Genomic DNA, 18550 nt, shown 5'->3' on the forward strand with positions numbered 1-18550 from the left:
GAATGGCTTTGGCAGCTTGTTCAGAAAGGGGATTATGATTGTGAAGTTACATTTGAGTGTTGTATCCAACACAGGCACAAAAGCCATCATCTCTCTTACAATTCTTTTTTATTCATGGTAACTTTCATCTTAAGTAAATAGCTACTAGCTATTATTCTTAGCAATTTAATTATGAATTGATTTGGAATCAAGGAAACAAAGAATATAGACTTTGAGTTTTTTGGTACAAATAAAATTTTGTTCTTGTGTTACTGCCTATAGAATATATAAATTATCTTGCATTCCTGACATGATTATAGCAAAACATCTGCTTGTAGCTTATAAACAAAGTTTACAAAACACTTTGAAATGAATAAAATGTGCAATAAAGATTGAAGAGATTGTCATCATAAATTGGATACAATAACAATGTATTTTGATTCAAGGACAGTGTTAGGACAAACTCCTTATTTGTAGCAATGGAATGCAAGCTTGCCAAAATGAAATTGAAATATGCCCATCATTTTGAAAACATTAGTCAAATATTTTTGTTATCAATGCTGTACTACAGAAAATTGCTTGGAAATAAATCCAGATACAGCTCAATTGTGTCAGCTTTCGAGAGAAAATAAGTTTTATTTGGATATAACATTGTATACATTTATGTTGTTCCACTAACAAAATATTTGAGCATTTAAGTACTAAGAGTTGGTCAGTAAATGGAAGTTAAATGAGAATTTGAAATAATGTTCCTTAGCTTCAGAAATTCATGGCAAAGTATATTTTTTTAGAAATTTTGAAAAGCTATCTATCAATATAATATTTTATATATTATACATACATTTGGGATAAATAAAATTGTATATATATATACATTTATATGTATAAATGTATATGTGTATGCATATATATACACATACACACATTTAACAAATATGCTCATATGCTTAGGAATTTGTGCTACATAAATACTATAATATCATGTTTTACTTATTTGCTTTATGTTTTATCCTTTCTGATTTGCTCTAGTAGTGTGTTCATGTCCTCTAAGTGTGTTAACAATATTAGCATACTATAAATATTAGAATATCAGTGTGTCAGAATATTATATCTTCTCTAACAATAAGATATCACTATTCATAATTTGCAACATTTACTGATTTTCATTGTATTTTACCAAATTTCCAATAGAAAAAAATATTGTGTTCACATGTGAGTAGTGACATTATAGGAATTACTTTCTTTTTAATGCTTTCCCATATTTTCCATTTTGTGCAATAAAACATTCTTTTCGTAATAAATAAAAAAAGTATGTTCTAATAACATTAAGATCAGATTATTTTCTTAAAATCAACAAATCATTGTTAGTCATTCAGCAAAAAATTTGTTTCCCTTTATCTAGGGAATGTGTTTAAGATTGCAATGATTAACTTATTGTTTATAGGGAGAACAGATAAATAAAAGGCAATTAAAATATATATAGAGAGACGCATTTTTGTAAGCAGAGACAGAATGCTACTCTGCCCTAAAAATAAAGAAAGAGACTTAGTGGAGGTAGTGATGTCTAAGCCGATAACTAAAAATGAGTAGACAATAATAAATAAAATTGTTGCGGGAAAGACTTTCCAGGTTCAGGTTGTATTTATAAGAACTTGATTTAAGAAAAAGGCTGACATCTTCAAGTAATGTCTACTAGTTCAGAAGGCTAGCCCATTGAATGGAAGTGGTTGTGGGAGAAATCTATAAAAACAAGTAAAGCTAGAAATAAAACCAAAATCAAAGTGAGTTGATTATTTTTCATCTCAAAAATTGTGTTTATCATCAGAGGTCACTGGAGAACATCCTAAGATTTTTGAAAGGTTACTAACATGAACAGACATACTTGTTTTAAAAACAATGAATGTTACTGAATACATTTCAGAAGATTGGACACCGAGGGTTTATTTAATTGCTACAGAGTTTCATTTGGGGATGGTGAAAATTTCCAGTGATATTTAGATGTTGTTTGCACAACAATGTGAGTGTACTTAAAGCCACTGAACTATATACTTAAAAATGGCTGAAATAGTAAATTTTATGTTATGCATATTTCACCACCACACAAGAGTATTTTACCTTCAAAGACAATTGGTTTTACACTTTATTATTATAGTACACCTTCTGTAGATATTTTCAGTGGGTGCATTAGTCTTTTTTGAGCTGCTCTGCCATAGACACCCTTAATTACTCTTAGGTATTTTAAAATGCTATTTTTATCCTTAATTGATGTTTATCAAGTACTGCTAAGTACTTATGCTTGTATATGCAAGTTATTGTGATAAATGAGAGATAAAAAGAGAAGGAAGAAATGAAATGATAGAAATATATAGATATAGTTATGACTGTAGATATAGATATATATTGCTCTCTGCCCCTGGCTCCTGGTACCCATAATGCCCTAACTGATCAGAACACCAAGACCATCTTTTGATCTTCTGTTTGGTCTTTGTCCCCAGGTCCTGACACAGAGCTCTTAAATTCCTTGGAATTTCTTGAGTGATAGGAGTATCCTTGGTTCTAATGAGGGGGATTCTTCCTGGGCTCCTGAATAGCTTCAGGATAGAGGCTGGTCATCAGAAAAGACCAAGCCATGGTTGGAAGCTTGGAATTTTCAGTACCATCTTCATCTCCAAAGAATGGGAGAGGGATTGGAGACTTAGTTAATAATTGATCATTGCTACATGATGAAGTGTCCATAAAAATCCCCAAAGTACAGAGTTTAGGAGCTTCCAGGTTGGTGAACATGTGAAGGTGCTGGGAGAGTGGTGCCTGGAGAGGGCATGGAAGCGCTGTGTCCCTTCCCACATATCTGGCCCTAGGCATCACTTCCATCTGGCTTTTCCTAAGTTATACCTTTTTATAATAAACCAGTAATCTAGTAAGTAAAATATCACCCCTGACTTCTGTGAGCCACTCTAGTAAATTAATTGAACCTGAGGAGGGGGTCACAGGAACTTCTGATTTATAGCCGGTTGGTCAGAAGTACAGGTAACTACCTGGACTTGCAGATGTCATCTCCGGGGACTGAACCCTTAACCTGTCAGATCTATGTCTAGATACATACTGTCAGAATTGAGTAAAATTGTAGGACACAGAAGGTTGTTTTTATTTTTTGTTTTTGTTTTACTCAGAAGACATGATATCTTTTTCAGTAAATTCAGACCACAGAAAGAGACTTTCCATAAAACAATGAATTTATAATGCATTGCAATAAATACTTGAGTAAAAAAAGAAGAGTTATGGAAACAAAGAAGGAATAGGATGCATTATGGGAAAGTCTATAATGCTGTGAAAGAATAAAACTATTGTCATTGAATCATAACATATGAGAATATGGTTCAGATTATGAAAGATACTTTCATGTTAAGTTTATCTTTGGACAATGATAACATAAGATTTGCTTTAAAAGAGGATAAACGCATCAACAATATGAAAAATTATTTTAATTGAAAATATTAATGATAATGAGAACATTGGGAAACTGATATTATAGTATAGGCAGAAAGTGAAAAAAAGAATTAAAACAATAACCATGAGGATAGACACAGGGGAATTGGTAAAATGACTTTTCTGTAGCAGATTTTACTTTGATTCAGGTGCAGAAGATTGAGATATATGTCCAACAATTTATGGAACATTGTCATCATTACGTCATTGGTCCCTGCAAATCCTCTCACGTACTGTTTACTATTTATTGTTTATTCATTTATTTATTATTTCATTCCTTTTATTTACTCATATATCTTCATTCCTACTTATCATATGCTCTTTCTTTGTAGTTACTCAATTCTTTTTAGTGATCATTTTATTCCTATGTGCTCTGACAGATAGATGTCATCTGTGTTATGCACAAATGTTTTAATTATATAAATATTATACATATATACATATATATATATATATATTTACTTTTTATTTTCTAAATACGGTTGCTAGGTGTACATCTGCTCATCTGCTAAGCATGGCTGCATGATACTTCATGATGTACATACACCATACTTTGCTTATTCACTTATCCAAGAACAGATGCTTATACAACCCTCACTCCAAAACAGATACACATACTACAAAAACACTACATAAGCATATCCTCCAACATAGTCGTAGCACATGGCAACTGATTCATTGTGTGGAAAAAAAAAGAAATAATTGGCCATGAAACTGAATTTTGTATTAAAAGCCTGAAAGATGATGGATAATGAAACCATTATCTACAATAACGCCTCCACCAATATCCCACCAAACATTATATTCTATCTCTTAAAATGTGAACACACAATGCAATATATAGATGATGTCTTATAAATTGTACACTTGAAACCTATATAATTTTACTAACCAATATCACCACAATAAATTTAGTGAACTTTTAAAATAGTGTTCTAAATGTGTGTATGTTTAAAATTCTGGAAAACAACAATTCTAAGCATCTGTTTTCAAAATTATGACTTAACATTCATGTAGAGAAGAGATGCTCCTTTTTTGGCTTCTTTGTAGGCGGAAACTAATCTAGATCTGAATTATTTGTCTAGACCTGAGTAATTATGCAAAATTACCACTGTTTGCAATCAAATATTTTAAGAAAGTCTGAATTAGTGTAGAGGAAAGTTTGCAGTGCAGGCATTAAAAATGACAAAGCTTTCCTGGTGATGATGGTACCTTAATAGAGCCCCTATCTGGAGGGGAAAAAAAATCATATGTTTGAGTTGTTCATATAAATATCATTTTATATTATATTTCTTCTCATCTGGCAGAAATATTAATATACTGTTTATGTAATATAGATGATAGTTCACTTCATTTTAATATTGGCTTATCCTTACCCTGTTTTAATTTAATTTTAATTTTAAAATAACATGGAGTTCATTGAATTTTGATGAAAACGTTTCTCAATAATCTAGATAATAAATTACTTCAGGGGAACAGGATTAAGCTGAGAGAGCAGAAAAATCAAACTGTGATGGAGAGGAATGGTAGCATTGACTGACCCCCACAGGGAGCTCTGGAGCTAGAATAAATCTGTTAATTTTCTAAACCGGTCATATGATGGCTGAGCCTTTATGTCTTCTCACTGGTCAGTTGATCATGTATGCCATTCCAGGTAGGGGAGTTACGATTTTGGAGAAGACTTTGCAGCTGATATATTTCCTAAAGAGACTAACAGCTAAAGTGCATTGTTTGTTTGATTGTTTTTATTATTTTTACCAGTAGGTGGAGCCAAGACTTAAATTAAAGTGGGACCTGACTTTTGCTAGATTTGGTGGTTTATTTACCACTGGTATAACCAGAATCCTCATTTCTGAAGAGTCTCAGGGTAAGGCAATTGCACTTGTCCACTTACTGTCAAAATTTGGCAAGAGGGTCTATGGATTCTGGGTCAGAAAATTGGCTCATGACAAAAATTGGGCAAGCATGACTTATTTATTAGGGCAACTGCCTTCAGCCTGTTATTTATCCACACATAATTTGTTTTGATGCTGCAAATTGAATAGAGCCCTTGTTGCTTAATCATCATTTTTGCCCCTGTGGCCACCAAGATTTATTAACCATCTCCATTACATTTTAGGATTGTGACCCTGGTTGTACCTCTGACCTGGCCACTCTTTACCATAATTGTGTTTACCTGGCTGTTTGCTACAATTTGGCCTTTATTTTTCAGGGCCTGTCAACTTCATTGCTTTGAGTGAGTCTAGTCATTTAATGGTCTTTCTACCATCAGCTCTGACCTACAGAAGAGAACAACTACTGAACTTCTTAGTGAATCTTGTATCTCTCTCACAAGTGACTTCCTATAGCTTTCGTAAATGGTGTATCCTCTGGGCCTCCCCACAGATAATGATTTGATGGGTTTTCTGACCTTATATACTGTATCCACTTCTCTGAGATGTTTATCCTTCCTTTCACCATCTGCCATGAAAATCGAGGTCATGGATTACTTACTTAACATGGGCCATTGCTTTTTCGATGCTCCTAGGAGCCATCCTAAGTAATGAATTTGCACAATACTGAGGGACCTTTATAGATGTAAGATTCTGTGCCCCAAAATAAATTTGTGTTAGGACCACCTGATCAAGCATCCTCAGAATCCAATTACCCTCCTCCTACTGGTACATGCTGGCCAGATCTTGATACTCCTTTAAGATACAGTTTCTTTCTCCTTATCAGTCCCCTTTTCTTTATCCCACATGGTTTATGTTGCAACTAAACCTCAGTTATACAGATAATGGCCAAGAGAATAGGTGGGTTAAGATCCTTAGAGGGGTATATGTGGACTTTTGTAAGGAGGGACTCTGCGTGTTTCCAATCAATCAAGTTGAGAGTTCCCCTAAACTGGGAAGGAGGACCTACTTTAAGAGGTTCATAGGTTTCAGGAGACTAAGGGCATCTCTACAGTGACCTATAGTTGAAAGCTACTGTGTTTCCCCAAAAATAAGACCTAGCCAGACAATCAGCTCTAATGCATCTTTTGGAGCAAAAATTAATATAAGACCTGGTCTTATTTTACTATAAGTAAAATAAGACCAGGTATAATATAATATAATATAATATAATATAATATAATATAATATAATATAATATAATAGCAGGTCTTACATTAATTTTTGCTCCAAAAGACACATTAGAGCTAATTGTCCAGTTAGGTATTATTTTCAGGGAAACACGGTATCTACTCACAGATTTTCCAGTAGCTGGGACAATAGGTCCTGCCTGTAAAGACTGTCTGCACAGCGCATCCCACTGTATGCCAAAAGCAATGCCAGAAGGAAGGCACGTGGATAGGACTTAGTGACTGAGTCACTATGAGAAGTAAGACTGAAGAGTCCAGGATGAGATGCAGGTTTCTTTTAAACAGGGATAATAACAGTTTTCTGAGATAAGGAATGCATCATAAGAAGCAGTTCAAACGGGGGGATTGTCACTTGGTGGGGGCATTCTGGGTTTGAGATGTTTGTGATACCCAGGAAAAGTAGACAGTAAGTAATTGAATACCTTTGTCTATAATTCAAAAGACAAATTTGGGCTGTAAAAATAAATTGTGGAACCAATGATGTGCAAAAGATGTGGTATCTGCCTGCACTAAGCTTACAACCCAATGGTTGTATAATCAAATGTTAACACAAAGAGCATGATCTTCCATAAACTCTGATAAGACTCTTGAAGAAAAGGTGTATGGAGCTCTGATTCATAATGAGTTCTGAATTTCTGTAGGAATATGCCTTCAATAAAACCTGTTTGAATTCATATACAGGGGATGACACAGGGATAAACAAACGAAAGAAGAAGAGGGTTGGAGAGCAGGAGCAGTGAGGAATCAAGGAGCTTGATTTAGCTATGGAAGTGGATGTAGTCACTGAAAAGGTGTGTGAATGTATAAAGGCAATCTGTTAACATGGATTTAATTGTTCTTTCACTAAACTAGTCAGTAGTTCAGAGAGTGAGAGAAAAAGAGAGAGGGGGAAAAGGAATTTATGGGATCATGACACTGACAAAAGTGTTGAAAAGAAACAACACAATCTGGCATAGTTACTCATCTCTGTCTCAGGAAGAACTAGACAAATGGGTATTGTATCCAGTGGGATTAGCCTCCTTTCTATTCTCTGTCCTCGCTTAAACTAGAATTGATTATTCTAGCTTTTCTATATAACTTAAAGTATGGTCACAGTTAACTCCAGTTTTACATTCAAAGAGAGATTGTTTAATTAGTTGTTCTTAATTTTTAGTTAAAGATATACTAGTAGAAGTATCTGATTGACTAACTTGGGTTTAATTATCTATGATAAAGGGGACAGTACACCAAGAAGACATAGCACTTATCAATATATATATGCTCCCAATCAGGGAGCACCCAAATATATAAAGCAACTAAAAACAGAACTAAAGGGAGAAACTGAAACTCAGACAGAAAAAATCGAGAAGCATATGACTTCACTCATATGTCGCATATGAAACGGAAAGCAACAAATGAACAAGACAAACAAAAACTCTTAGACACAAAAAACAGTTCAGTGGTTACCAGAGGGCTGGCGGGGGAGATGTGGTAGAAGAGGCTAAAGGGGGTCAAATATACTCTGATGGAAGGAGAACTGACTAGGTGATACTAGGTGCAACTATTGCACACAAGGCAGTAGTTGATGCCGTTACACTTGAAACCTATATAATTTTACTAGCCAATGTCACCCCAATAAATTTATTAAAATTTTTAAAAAAGAAATGAAATAAAAAGTAATGTTAAATATTTCCCAAAATTGGTGGTTGTTACTAGTATTTGAAATGGAACTTATATTAAAGAAATGATGCTAGACTACATCTTTTAGAAAATAAATAATCCGTTTTCAAAACTCACAGATGAAATTGATGGAAATTTATAGTATTCTCTTCAAGGAAATTTATAGAATCTTATAAGATTTGGCTGAGAGATGAACCATTGCATTTCTGCTTGACAGTTTCTCATTGGTGGTGGGAAGAATCTTCAGATATACAAAATCTGAGACTACTTTAGTTTAAGAGGCCAAATGCTACAGTTTTATAAACTCAATACTGCTCATGCCACACTGCCATGGGGATTAGAAAAATCTGTGAACCACGAAGCAACACAAAGTCAGAAAACTCTGATTAGTAGCCTTCCAGGTAGTCCTACAAAGAGAATCAGCTTTCTCATCTGTATCTTCATTGGGTTTCTGTCTTATCTCTAATGGCATTTACCTAATATTCCTTTGGTTCCAGGCTGGTAGAATACTTACAGTTTTAATATCAACAAATTCATTTTACCTACCCCTCCTGTGCAACTCTAAATACATACACACATGCATTCAAAGACACACACATACACACACACAAAAAAAAAAAACACTTAGTTTTATAGGATGGGGGTAATTACAAAGCAGTTCATAGGAAGAATGTGAAATGCTGAATTTTTTATCTATAAAAAACATTGTTTTGGGCATCATCTTAAAAAGGCTATGACTATATACATGTCAGTAATTTGTCCTGAGGGTTTCATTTCCATGGTTAACTTTATAATCATTTGGAACTATAGTTGTGTCTTAACAGAAAACGTTTCTTCAGAATACTGTGGTGCATGTCTGAGCCAAAATAGAAATATGTGTTGATAAATGAAGTCGGTTAGAAAAGGAAATTTAAAAAATAATAATAATAAATGGGAACAAAAATAAGGATAGATACAAATTAACTCAGGGTTAATAATGAAAAACATTAGTACACCCTACTTGAGTTACCTCATAAAATAAATTTAACTTTCATTTTCTATCTCTATAGTTGCCTCTATTGACCATGAATGAAAAGTCTTGACTATTAGCTGTATAAAATCCACTTAACTTCCTATGTTTTTTGGTTTGTTTTTCTTTTAATTAAAATGAGGACAATAATTGCCTATTTCTCAGGCTGTTGTGATGTGCCATTGGCTCAGAATCTGCTCAAAGTGCTCTATGAATTAAGCTATTGTGCTTAATTCCGTAACACGGTGGAAACTGAAGATGTGGTCTTGTGAGTTTGAAAGGAATTCTTGGACAAGACCTTACTTCCTGTGAGGACTAGTTATGTAGAGTGACCATACCTTAAGTTCTTATCCTTAATTTACAGATTCAGAAATGTGATTTTGTTCAAGGCAAGAAGTGATCCTCCTTTTAGGAACTAAATTATGCTTATAATAACTTACAAATATCATATGCAAATCCAGAGCTGTGCTCAGCATTTCCTCCCTTTCTCACTTTCTCACTTCTTATTGACAGTAAGAAGTTACATCTATAAAGCAAACCAGATTTCTAGCTAGCAATGTTCAGCATATTCTCTTCAATATTTAAAGATAGCTGGGAAGCCAAACTGTGAACAGAATTTAGTGGTACTATACATAGGCTCTCAATAAATATTTCTGGAGACATGGTAGCTTTTAACTATTTTTGAGCCTCCATGTTAAACAATGCACCCTCTTTTTAGTAAGTATTCCTTCAGAGTTTGTAACACAGGTGATTAAACCATTATTTCCACAGTGTATTCAAAGGACATTATTCCACCTATTCCAAAATGTAGTTAGGTAAGTGGTACACCCACCAGATACAGTATTTGTGGAACTCTGTATTGAACAAAGAACATGTGCTTCTTTACTCCATACTTCTCAGTGTTTAGTATGCTTACATACATTATGGATCTCTGAGTGAAAATATATCATGCAATGGATTTCTAACTTTACTTAAAAATTAAAATTTTTTTCAATAGGATTATTATAAGTCTGGTATTCTATTAAGCATGTTTGGGAAAGGTAGGCATTCCAATAGTGAACCTTTAGGCTTTATACTCTTGTTATAAAGATTAAAATATGATGTTCCTCAGTCACCCATTTGTAGATGGCAGTCTTTAGGGTACATAGCAGTATTATTAATTCATTACTTATTATTTTCCTTAAGTAAAATCCCTGAATTTTTTTTTCAGTTTCTCCATTTACCACTAAGAAATATCTGTTTTTAATAGCATGCTTAGTTTTCCTACATCACTATTTATTAGCAAGTTGCTGTGTCCTGCCACAATTGCTTATCACGTTCTCAGGGTATGACTTTAATTTCAAGTTACAGTGGCACGATGCTGGTGGGTCCATGCACCTTTAAAGTTGTATTAAACAATTAATATTAGATTATCAGACTGAGTCACAGAAATAATTTTTTCCTGACAATGCTTCCTGTGGAAAAACGTTTTTTTCAAACAGATTGAACATAAAATGCATATATATTGCTAATGTCCATACTGTATTGAATAGTTATGATATGTTCTCCATTATTTAAGTAAATATTCATATATATGTGCATATATATATATATGTATATATATATATATACACACACACACAAACAAATATCTATTACTAGTCACTTACATACAATCTCGTTACTATGTAGCTTGTATTTTTTCTGGTCTCTATATATAGTCTCATTGTATTTATTAAAGGCATCCATTTTATTTTCCATTTACTGGATGATTGTGATCATATCTACCATGTCAGATTAGTATATTACTGTTTTTTATTTTATTTTTCATCATATTTGTATTCTGATAATTTTGTTATAAAGCAATTATCTATGTTCTATGAGGCTAATGATATGTGGATTGTTAGAAAAAACTAAGATATTTATCAAAAAATTATATTTCAAATAGAGGAAAATTTGGGAAAAAAAGTATTTTATTATGCTTTTTAAAATTAATCATTCACACAGCTGATAGAGCACCGATACAAATAAGAGATGCAAAGTGAAATGTTTATTGTCTTATTCAATATATAAACACATTTAAAATCTTTTCATAACCCTGACAATTGGTGATATATAAATTATGAAATTTTGAACAACCATTGGCTAAGAACAATAGTAGTAAACCAAGTTCCAGATAATAAAAGTTATCTTATTAACAACAATCTCTAAAGATGTTTCTCTATAAGCTGAATTACAGGTCAAATTTCTGGGTCTACCAATTATTATCACTGTAGAGTTTATTTTGTAATAATAGGCAGAAATAAAGAAGGCCAATTAAAATGAAAATAAAACACATGCTTAGAGCAAACACAGTAAAAACACATATATAAAGCAAGCAGGCTGTCAACTTATGTTTTGCTTGTTCTTTCTCTTGCCTTTAAGGGAAAACAGCTCATTGGAAATTCTAAATAACATTAGCATAAAAGAGGTAAGAAAAAGAAAATGCTTAGATATTTTAAAGAGAATTTCTTCTGTAATTAAGAGTTGGAAATTAAATGGATTTGTATTTATTTATGATACATTAAAGAACAAATAACAAAACAACACATTTTAAAGTGACTTATAATTATATTTAAACAAGATAATACTTTTTTCCCCAACTATTTCTTTGCATTATTAAAATATTTAATTCTCAAGGTCTCACAAATGACCACTGTACTCGGTTCCAATTTGTCTCTAAATTGTTATAGGTCATTTTCTCATGCAAATTGAAGTATAGAATGAATATAATTAGATAATCAAAGCCATAGAATATATATATTTACCGTTTTTTCCCTAATCAATTTCTTTTGAAATGTATTCTAGTAATTTGGAGGAAAATGATTTTTAGTTTTAACCAGAAAAAATTTGTCTAAAATCTATGTTCAATTATCTACTGACTACTGCATTTTTTCAACTTTCTTTGAAAAGTTTTTTTTAATGATTAATTCTACACGATATTTTCTATATTGTTTAATGAGCACATCGATTTTTAATTGTTTTCTGAATTCCATGTCAACATGCTCATTACTTTGACAATTACATCTGCCTATTAAGGAGTAATTCAAATTTCTGAAGGTAGCCCATCTAAGTAACCCCCCTAATACCAGGCAGCTAAAGCTAATGAAGAACCTCCTATAAGTGAGGACAGAGTGAACTAGGGTCAGATCACTGCAAAGTATTGAGTACAGATTTTAAATTTAAAATAGCATGGCTATCAACACTCTGATTACATTCACATCTGTGATTTATTTTAAAGTCAGTCTCCCATAATTAATTCCAAAAAAGATTATTTCTCAACAAAGTATCCTTTACTTTGTTCAAAAAATCAAGTGCATAACAATTATAATAAATATTACTTGCAGTTTCTAAAGTCAAATTCTGTGAATTTTGGTGATAGCATGATTTTTACAAGTATATCAGTTGAGTGTTTTGTTTTATTTTTCTCAAGTAAAGATCTAAATTCTACCGATCAATTAAATAGTCAAACTTTTAATGGCCATATACTTTGTAAAATCCCCTATGGGAAGGACTACAGTAGAAGGAGTAAGTCCACGGAAAAATAAGATCATGTACTTTTAAAGAAGCAATAGAAATACACACCTAAGACTAGAATCAGTATGACACGTTTTATGAGAAATAAAATATAGCAATTTGGAAATAGAGAGTAAGGGAAAATGTTATTTCTGACTATGATATTAAACCTGTTTTGTTTGTTTGTTTGTTTGTTTGTTTGTTTGTTTTTTACTGGGCTTTGAATGCTGGATAAAAGTATTAAGGAGAGATGGGAGTAGATCAGTTCAAGCAAATAAAATACATAGATTAAGAAATTTTAATGGCAAACAGAACTTTTCTAAGAAATGCTACCAGTACAGATTAGTGGAAGTAAAGACTGGATGATGATGAGGAAAGAGCAAAACAATCTGAAAAACAAAGGATTGCATGAGACACTTCGAGAGTCTTGAAAATTATTCTAAAGAAGGAAGGGCTACCGTAGAAAAGGTGGTTTTGTGATATTTCCCCTCAACATGAAAATGATAGTGTTCATAATAGATTATTTAGAAATCACACTAAATATTTAAAACGAAGGGCATAAATCTGTAACCCCAGAGCTGTAATTCCAGATCCAGTCATAAACCATTCACATATGATATCATTAAATTATCACAACATCCCTATGAGGAATACTATTATTTTCTTATGTTGCTAGAAAATGAATTGAAATTTAGATAGATTAAACAGCATGCCTCAGTCAACAGTTAGTAAATAATAGTCAAGTCTCAAATCCAACATGTCTAGCTTCATGTTCTCTTCTAACATGACACTATAGTGTCTGTCAAAAGCAGATAATGATTGTGAAATTGATAGAAGATGAATAAAAGCATCATAACACATGATGATAAAGCTTGAAGTAGGCTCTACTGAAGATCAAAGATAATACCTCTGAAAATAAATAATATGAATCTTTATAATAATGAGACAAAAATTAAATTATTTTAATAAAACATTAATAATAGTTAGAAATATTGATCCCTGCTGTGTAAAAGGGCATTATTTTAACCTCTTTCATCCTCATATAATTCTTGCAATAAACACATGACATAAGTTTTCATATCATTCCCTTTACAGATGACAAAAGGTACAAAGACATGAAGTGAAGAGATTCAAGCTTACTTTCACAGGAAGAAGGTGGCCAAGCCAAGATGGGGACTGGGCCATAGATCCATTAGATTCTGTTACTTTCTAGTGTTTTGGCAGTGTCATCCTTAACAGCAATCCATAAATTGCTTTCTCCCCTTTAGATGTTGAAGGAACTAAGAATACAGTAAATTAGGAAGGTATAGTGACAGTAGGAATAAAATTCACTTTTTAAAGCTCCTGCAGAAGGGAAACCAGATTATTTCATCATCTCATAAATTATTAGTGGACTTGGTACATGAATGTGAGGATCAGGTTAATTATATACTGAATATATATTATCTAGCTTTATATATTTTATAACTATACGGAGATAATATGGAAAAACTTGAAAATTTATTTTTTAACATAAAACAAGAGAAATAAAAGATGGGACAAATGGATCTGTGGGAGTGAGGTTAGATTCACAGCATAATACTATAATAACAGTTCTACATTTAAACCTGGGAATTCTATTTCATGTAATTTAAATGAAATATAATTATGTATATGCCCCAAATTATATATTATATAGAAAATATAAGAAAACACTGAACTTAAGAATCAAACGTTTCCAACATTAAATATTCATATAGCATAGTATTATTACATTTAATTTTGGATGTCCAGTTCTTTTATTCCAAAACATTTTATGAAAATAATTTTTGAAATTAATATTGAACTGGGAATTATGTTTATCACAGAATTTTTTAATTGCCTTTAGATAGTCAGTTTCCATAACTCTATGGGGAATATTTTGAAACACTTCCTTCCAACAGGCATTTGAGAATACATATGGACAGTCATTGTGTGAGATTTAGTCCAGAAAGTCCCTTGCAAAATATGGTATTTTAAAGCCATGTGCTACTTTATATGTTCTATTATTGGCTTTCTGAATCATAGAGAATTCTGTCTCCACTTTACTTCTGCCACTACTATTCGGGTATTCTTTAGGCCTCATTATATCCGGAAATTCTCTCACTATCAAGACCTCAAAATCTGCAGCTCCATTTTCTGGTGAGAAACCTCTTAGATAGCTAACATTTCTTAACTCCTGTTAAACCTGGTCATTAATTATCAGTTAACATTCTTTGACCCTGTGTTATTTTTGAGGCCAAACTTTGCTGTTCTGGCTTTACTTGTCCCTAAACAATGAGAAAATAATGGTCAGATATTTGAGGGGCATCATTTTTTGCTACTTTAGAACACCATATCTTTACAAATTTCTACCATCCCTGCCTAGCAAATCCTCATTGTTGAGTCTCTAACTGTTCATTCTGCCTCTGTCTTTCCTAGTTAGGTACAATGTTGCAAAACCACAATAATTAGAGCCAGTAAATGGGTGACTATATAATTAATGTCTAAGTCAAATACACTTTTCACTTTTAAAAGTGAAAGTGGATATTTAAAAATTGGCATAAACTAGCTCTGTCTCAGAGAAACCAGGGTATGTCACCATCTCAACAAAAGTAGACTATTTTCTCATTGCAATCAGCTGTTAGTAAGGCTTAAAATTATCACATTTATTACTATTTCTCTTTTTTTTTTTATTTTTTACTTTTAGCCAGTAGCCTATTAAGCATTTTCAGTGTCAGCTTTAAGTTTGAGGCTCAAAAAATCAATCCCTTCCCATCCCAAGTTTATTTCAACAAAAATCAATTACTTTCTTCTTCTATGAGAAGACTGAGACTTCACCACATAAAAATGTCTCTCTCTCAATAGTCATTTTCCTTGTCTGTCTTTAAAATAAATCCTTCAATTTTTACTCAAAATTGTATTTGTTGTTATACTACTGCATTGGCTTTTTGTTTGTTTGTTTTTTTAATTTTTTTGGAGCAGGGAAGGCAGGAGGTAGAGACTGGGGCCATCATAATATCTTGGCTTTCCTCTTATATTTCTGATCACAACCTCCCAGATTGTATAAAATACTTCTTTCCAATCCACAGACCTAAGTCATTATTGAGTTTCTTCTTTGTCTATATACATCATTCTACACAGTATTTGCTTATCATGATAGATTCAAGTCTTAAGCAATTGTTATCCCCCAACTCTCTTTCTACAGATATTATGATTGATGGACAAATATATGACTTATTCAATGATACCTGAAAGTTAGAAAGTCATTAATTATCAGTTAACATTCTTTGACCCTGTGTTATTTTCCAAAGCTCAACTTATTTTTTGCCACTAAGCCTACAGATTCAGGATTCCAATATAAAAATCACTATATTTCTTTATTTACTCATAATTGTGAAACCTTGGGTTAATTGTAAATGCCCCATTTTCAGTATCTCCAGATAAAATTAGCGACTGGGTTTTGTAGGTTGTTCTTCCACCACACTCCTTACACTTATTACCAAGTTGTGCATTATTACTGATACTGTCAGTCCCACATCATATTTCTACCAGATTAATCTAAAGCTTAACTGTGATAATTTCAAGCCATTGAGCTATTCAGGAACTTCTTATGTTTCTTTTCTTGGAGGCTGAAGTAAGTACATACTCTTTAGCTTTGCACTCAGGGCCTTCTTTTTTCTGGCCTCAAAACATACTCCTAATGATTTCTATCACTATATTTCATACATTATCCAGACTGAACAGCATGATATCTCTTAAGTGTTACCAGAATGTTCATTTTGTCCTTCCCTCTATGGACATCCCCTGTTAAAATTCCATATTATTCTTCAGGCCCTTATCATAGTCAATCTCTTCCATGAATATGGTATACTCTCTTACCATATTTGAAATCTCCTTTCTTTAATCCCCATTAGCATCTAGTTCTTACTTTTTTAAAATTTAATTTACTCTGTCTCATAAATGTTGTCTGTGTACTTGTTTTATCCTCCTCATAGAGTGTTGTTTTCTAAAGGAGAGGACACATGCTTTACTCATGGTTTGAATTTTGGAACACCATGCTTACTTATACTAATCAATCATCATTACTTATTGAAATTATTATGCAAATGTGTCTATTTGAATGCTGTAGAAATATGTATATAACTGTAATATAAAAAATAGTATTAGATCTCTCCACAAAAAAAAAAAAAAAGAATGTTTCCAAGAGTCAGGTAGCAAGAAAGTTCAGGATTTATTCATAGATAAATTCTAGTCTCTGGTAGATCTTCTTGTCCTGTTCATTTTAAACAGAGCCCTCTATATGCATGCAAACAGCTGCAATCATCATTAAGCAGGTTCAATCTCTCATTTTCCTTAAATCATCACTGATTTGAGCTTACTGTTTTCTCAATTTAGGCCTAAAAAATTATGGCCATTTATTCATTCTCTAATTAACCTAAAAGTGAACTATATTTCATTGCTTGTAGGATGGTATGGGAAATCTGAGAGTCACCAAGAAGGGAATTCGACTTGAAGGGGTATCTGAGTTTCTACTTCCATTGTATGTGAAAGAAATTCATTCCCGAAAGGTATGTGATACTGGCTTTGGCTTACTGTAAAAGATAATTAAGAGGTTATGTTTTAGCTTGAAATAGGAGGATAGAACCCCCTTATCTCTTCAGTATGTATTTAAGTTTTCTTAAGCTAAAGACTTAATTGAAAAAATCAAAACAATGAAACAATTGAAAAACCAGTGAAAGTTAGTTTCAAACTAACAAATTAGAGAACCACTTTGAATTAAACTGTAGTGTTGTTTCTGTTAATCTATAAAACTTGCCCCTCTATTTTCAATGGAAGTTAAAAATACACAGTTATAGGATATTAATTGCAAAAGGGGCATTTGGTATATCTTGAGTAATAGTTTTAGGAAGCATTGAGTTGAATAAATGATTTTAGTTCAATATATTAAAGTCCTTTTAGTTTTGAGGGACATGCATTTTCTAAGAGATGACAAAGAGTCTTAGTAGAGAAATTAAATTTACTTCTTGATGCTCATTATTTAAAACAAGTAAGAATATTTATCCTTTCAAATGTGTGTGTGCCATGTGTATTTTATGACTTGGCAGCATGTTAAAATTCAAAAGATTATAACTTAGACATTATTCATTTTGGCTTACGTGTGCTACCTTGCAGAAGATAGTAAGTGTGCTTACTATCAAAATCTAAGTAGAATATTTCAAATCTATTAGATATTCCCATAGGATATGTGTGTAGGCGTGGAAATTAACTTATTAAGACAGAAAAAATGGAAAGTTTGCTATATAAAATGTGGAAAGATTACGAACCTTATTTCATAAATATGAAAGTCAATTTTAGACTAGAATAAATTTTCAACATGCCTAATATGTATCTTGGTAAATGGGTTGCATAGTAAGACATGATTTTATAAAATGCTTCAAAGCTATTTTCCCTTAAATATCAAAGTGAAAACAGAACAGATGATTCTTTTTCACATAACTTTTAATTAGGGTAATTATATTAACTTTTAATTTTATTTTGCTATGTGTGAACTACAGGACTTCACTAATATACCGGGTGCCAAAAAAAAATGTATACAAGTGGACACTTTGGTCCATGTTGCTCAATCAGTAATTCGCTGTAATTAGAAGTGTCTAGACACTGATGGTAACCACTTTGAGCACCTCTTATAATTTCAGAAGTCAAACGTGACTCGTATTCACATTTTGTTATAGGTATATATTGAGTATTACAATTTTAATAGT

General features: G+C 32.3%; 1 protein-coding gene across 2 annotated transcripts in view; it reads left to right on the plus strand.

Annotated features, from left to right (window-relative positions):
* Nucleotides 1-18550, plus strand: part of SGCZ (sarcoglycan zeta) — an 804816-nt gene that overhangs the window by 658270 nt on the left and 127996 nt on the right. The window contains exon 3 of one of the 2 annotated variants that reach the window (XM_074329720.2): nt 17255-17356. The exons of the other annotated variant lie outside the window; for it this stretch is intronic. Coding sequence (XP_074185821.1) covers nt 17255-17356 — 102 coding nt within the window. The remainder of the gene's footprint in view (nt 1-17254; nt 17357-18550) is intronic. 2 annotated transcript variants of the gene reach the window in all.

This window comes from Rhinolophus sinicus, chromosome 16, assembly GCF_057876585.1.
Source record: "Rhinolophus sinicus isolate RSI-liver-muscle chromosome 16, RSI-T2T, whole genome shotgun sequence".
Taxonomy (NCBI): Eukaryota; Metazoa; Chordata; class Mammalia; order Chiroptera; family Rhinolophidae; genus Rhinolophus; species Rhinolophus sinicus.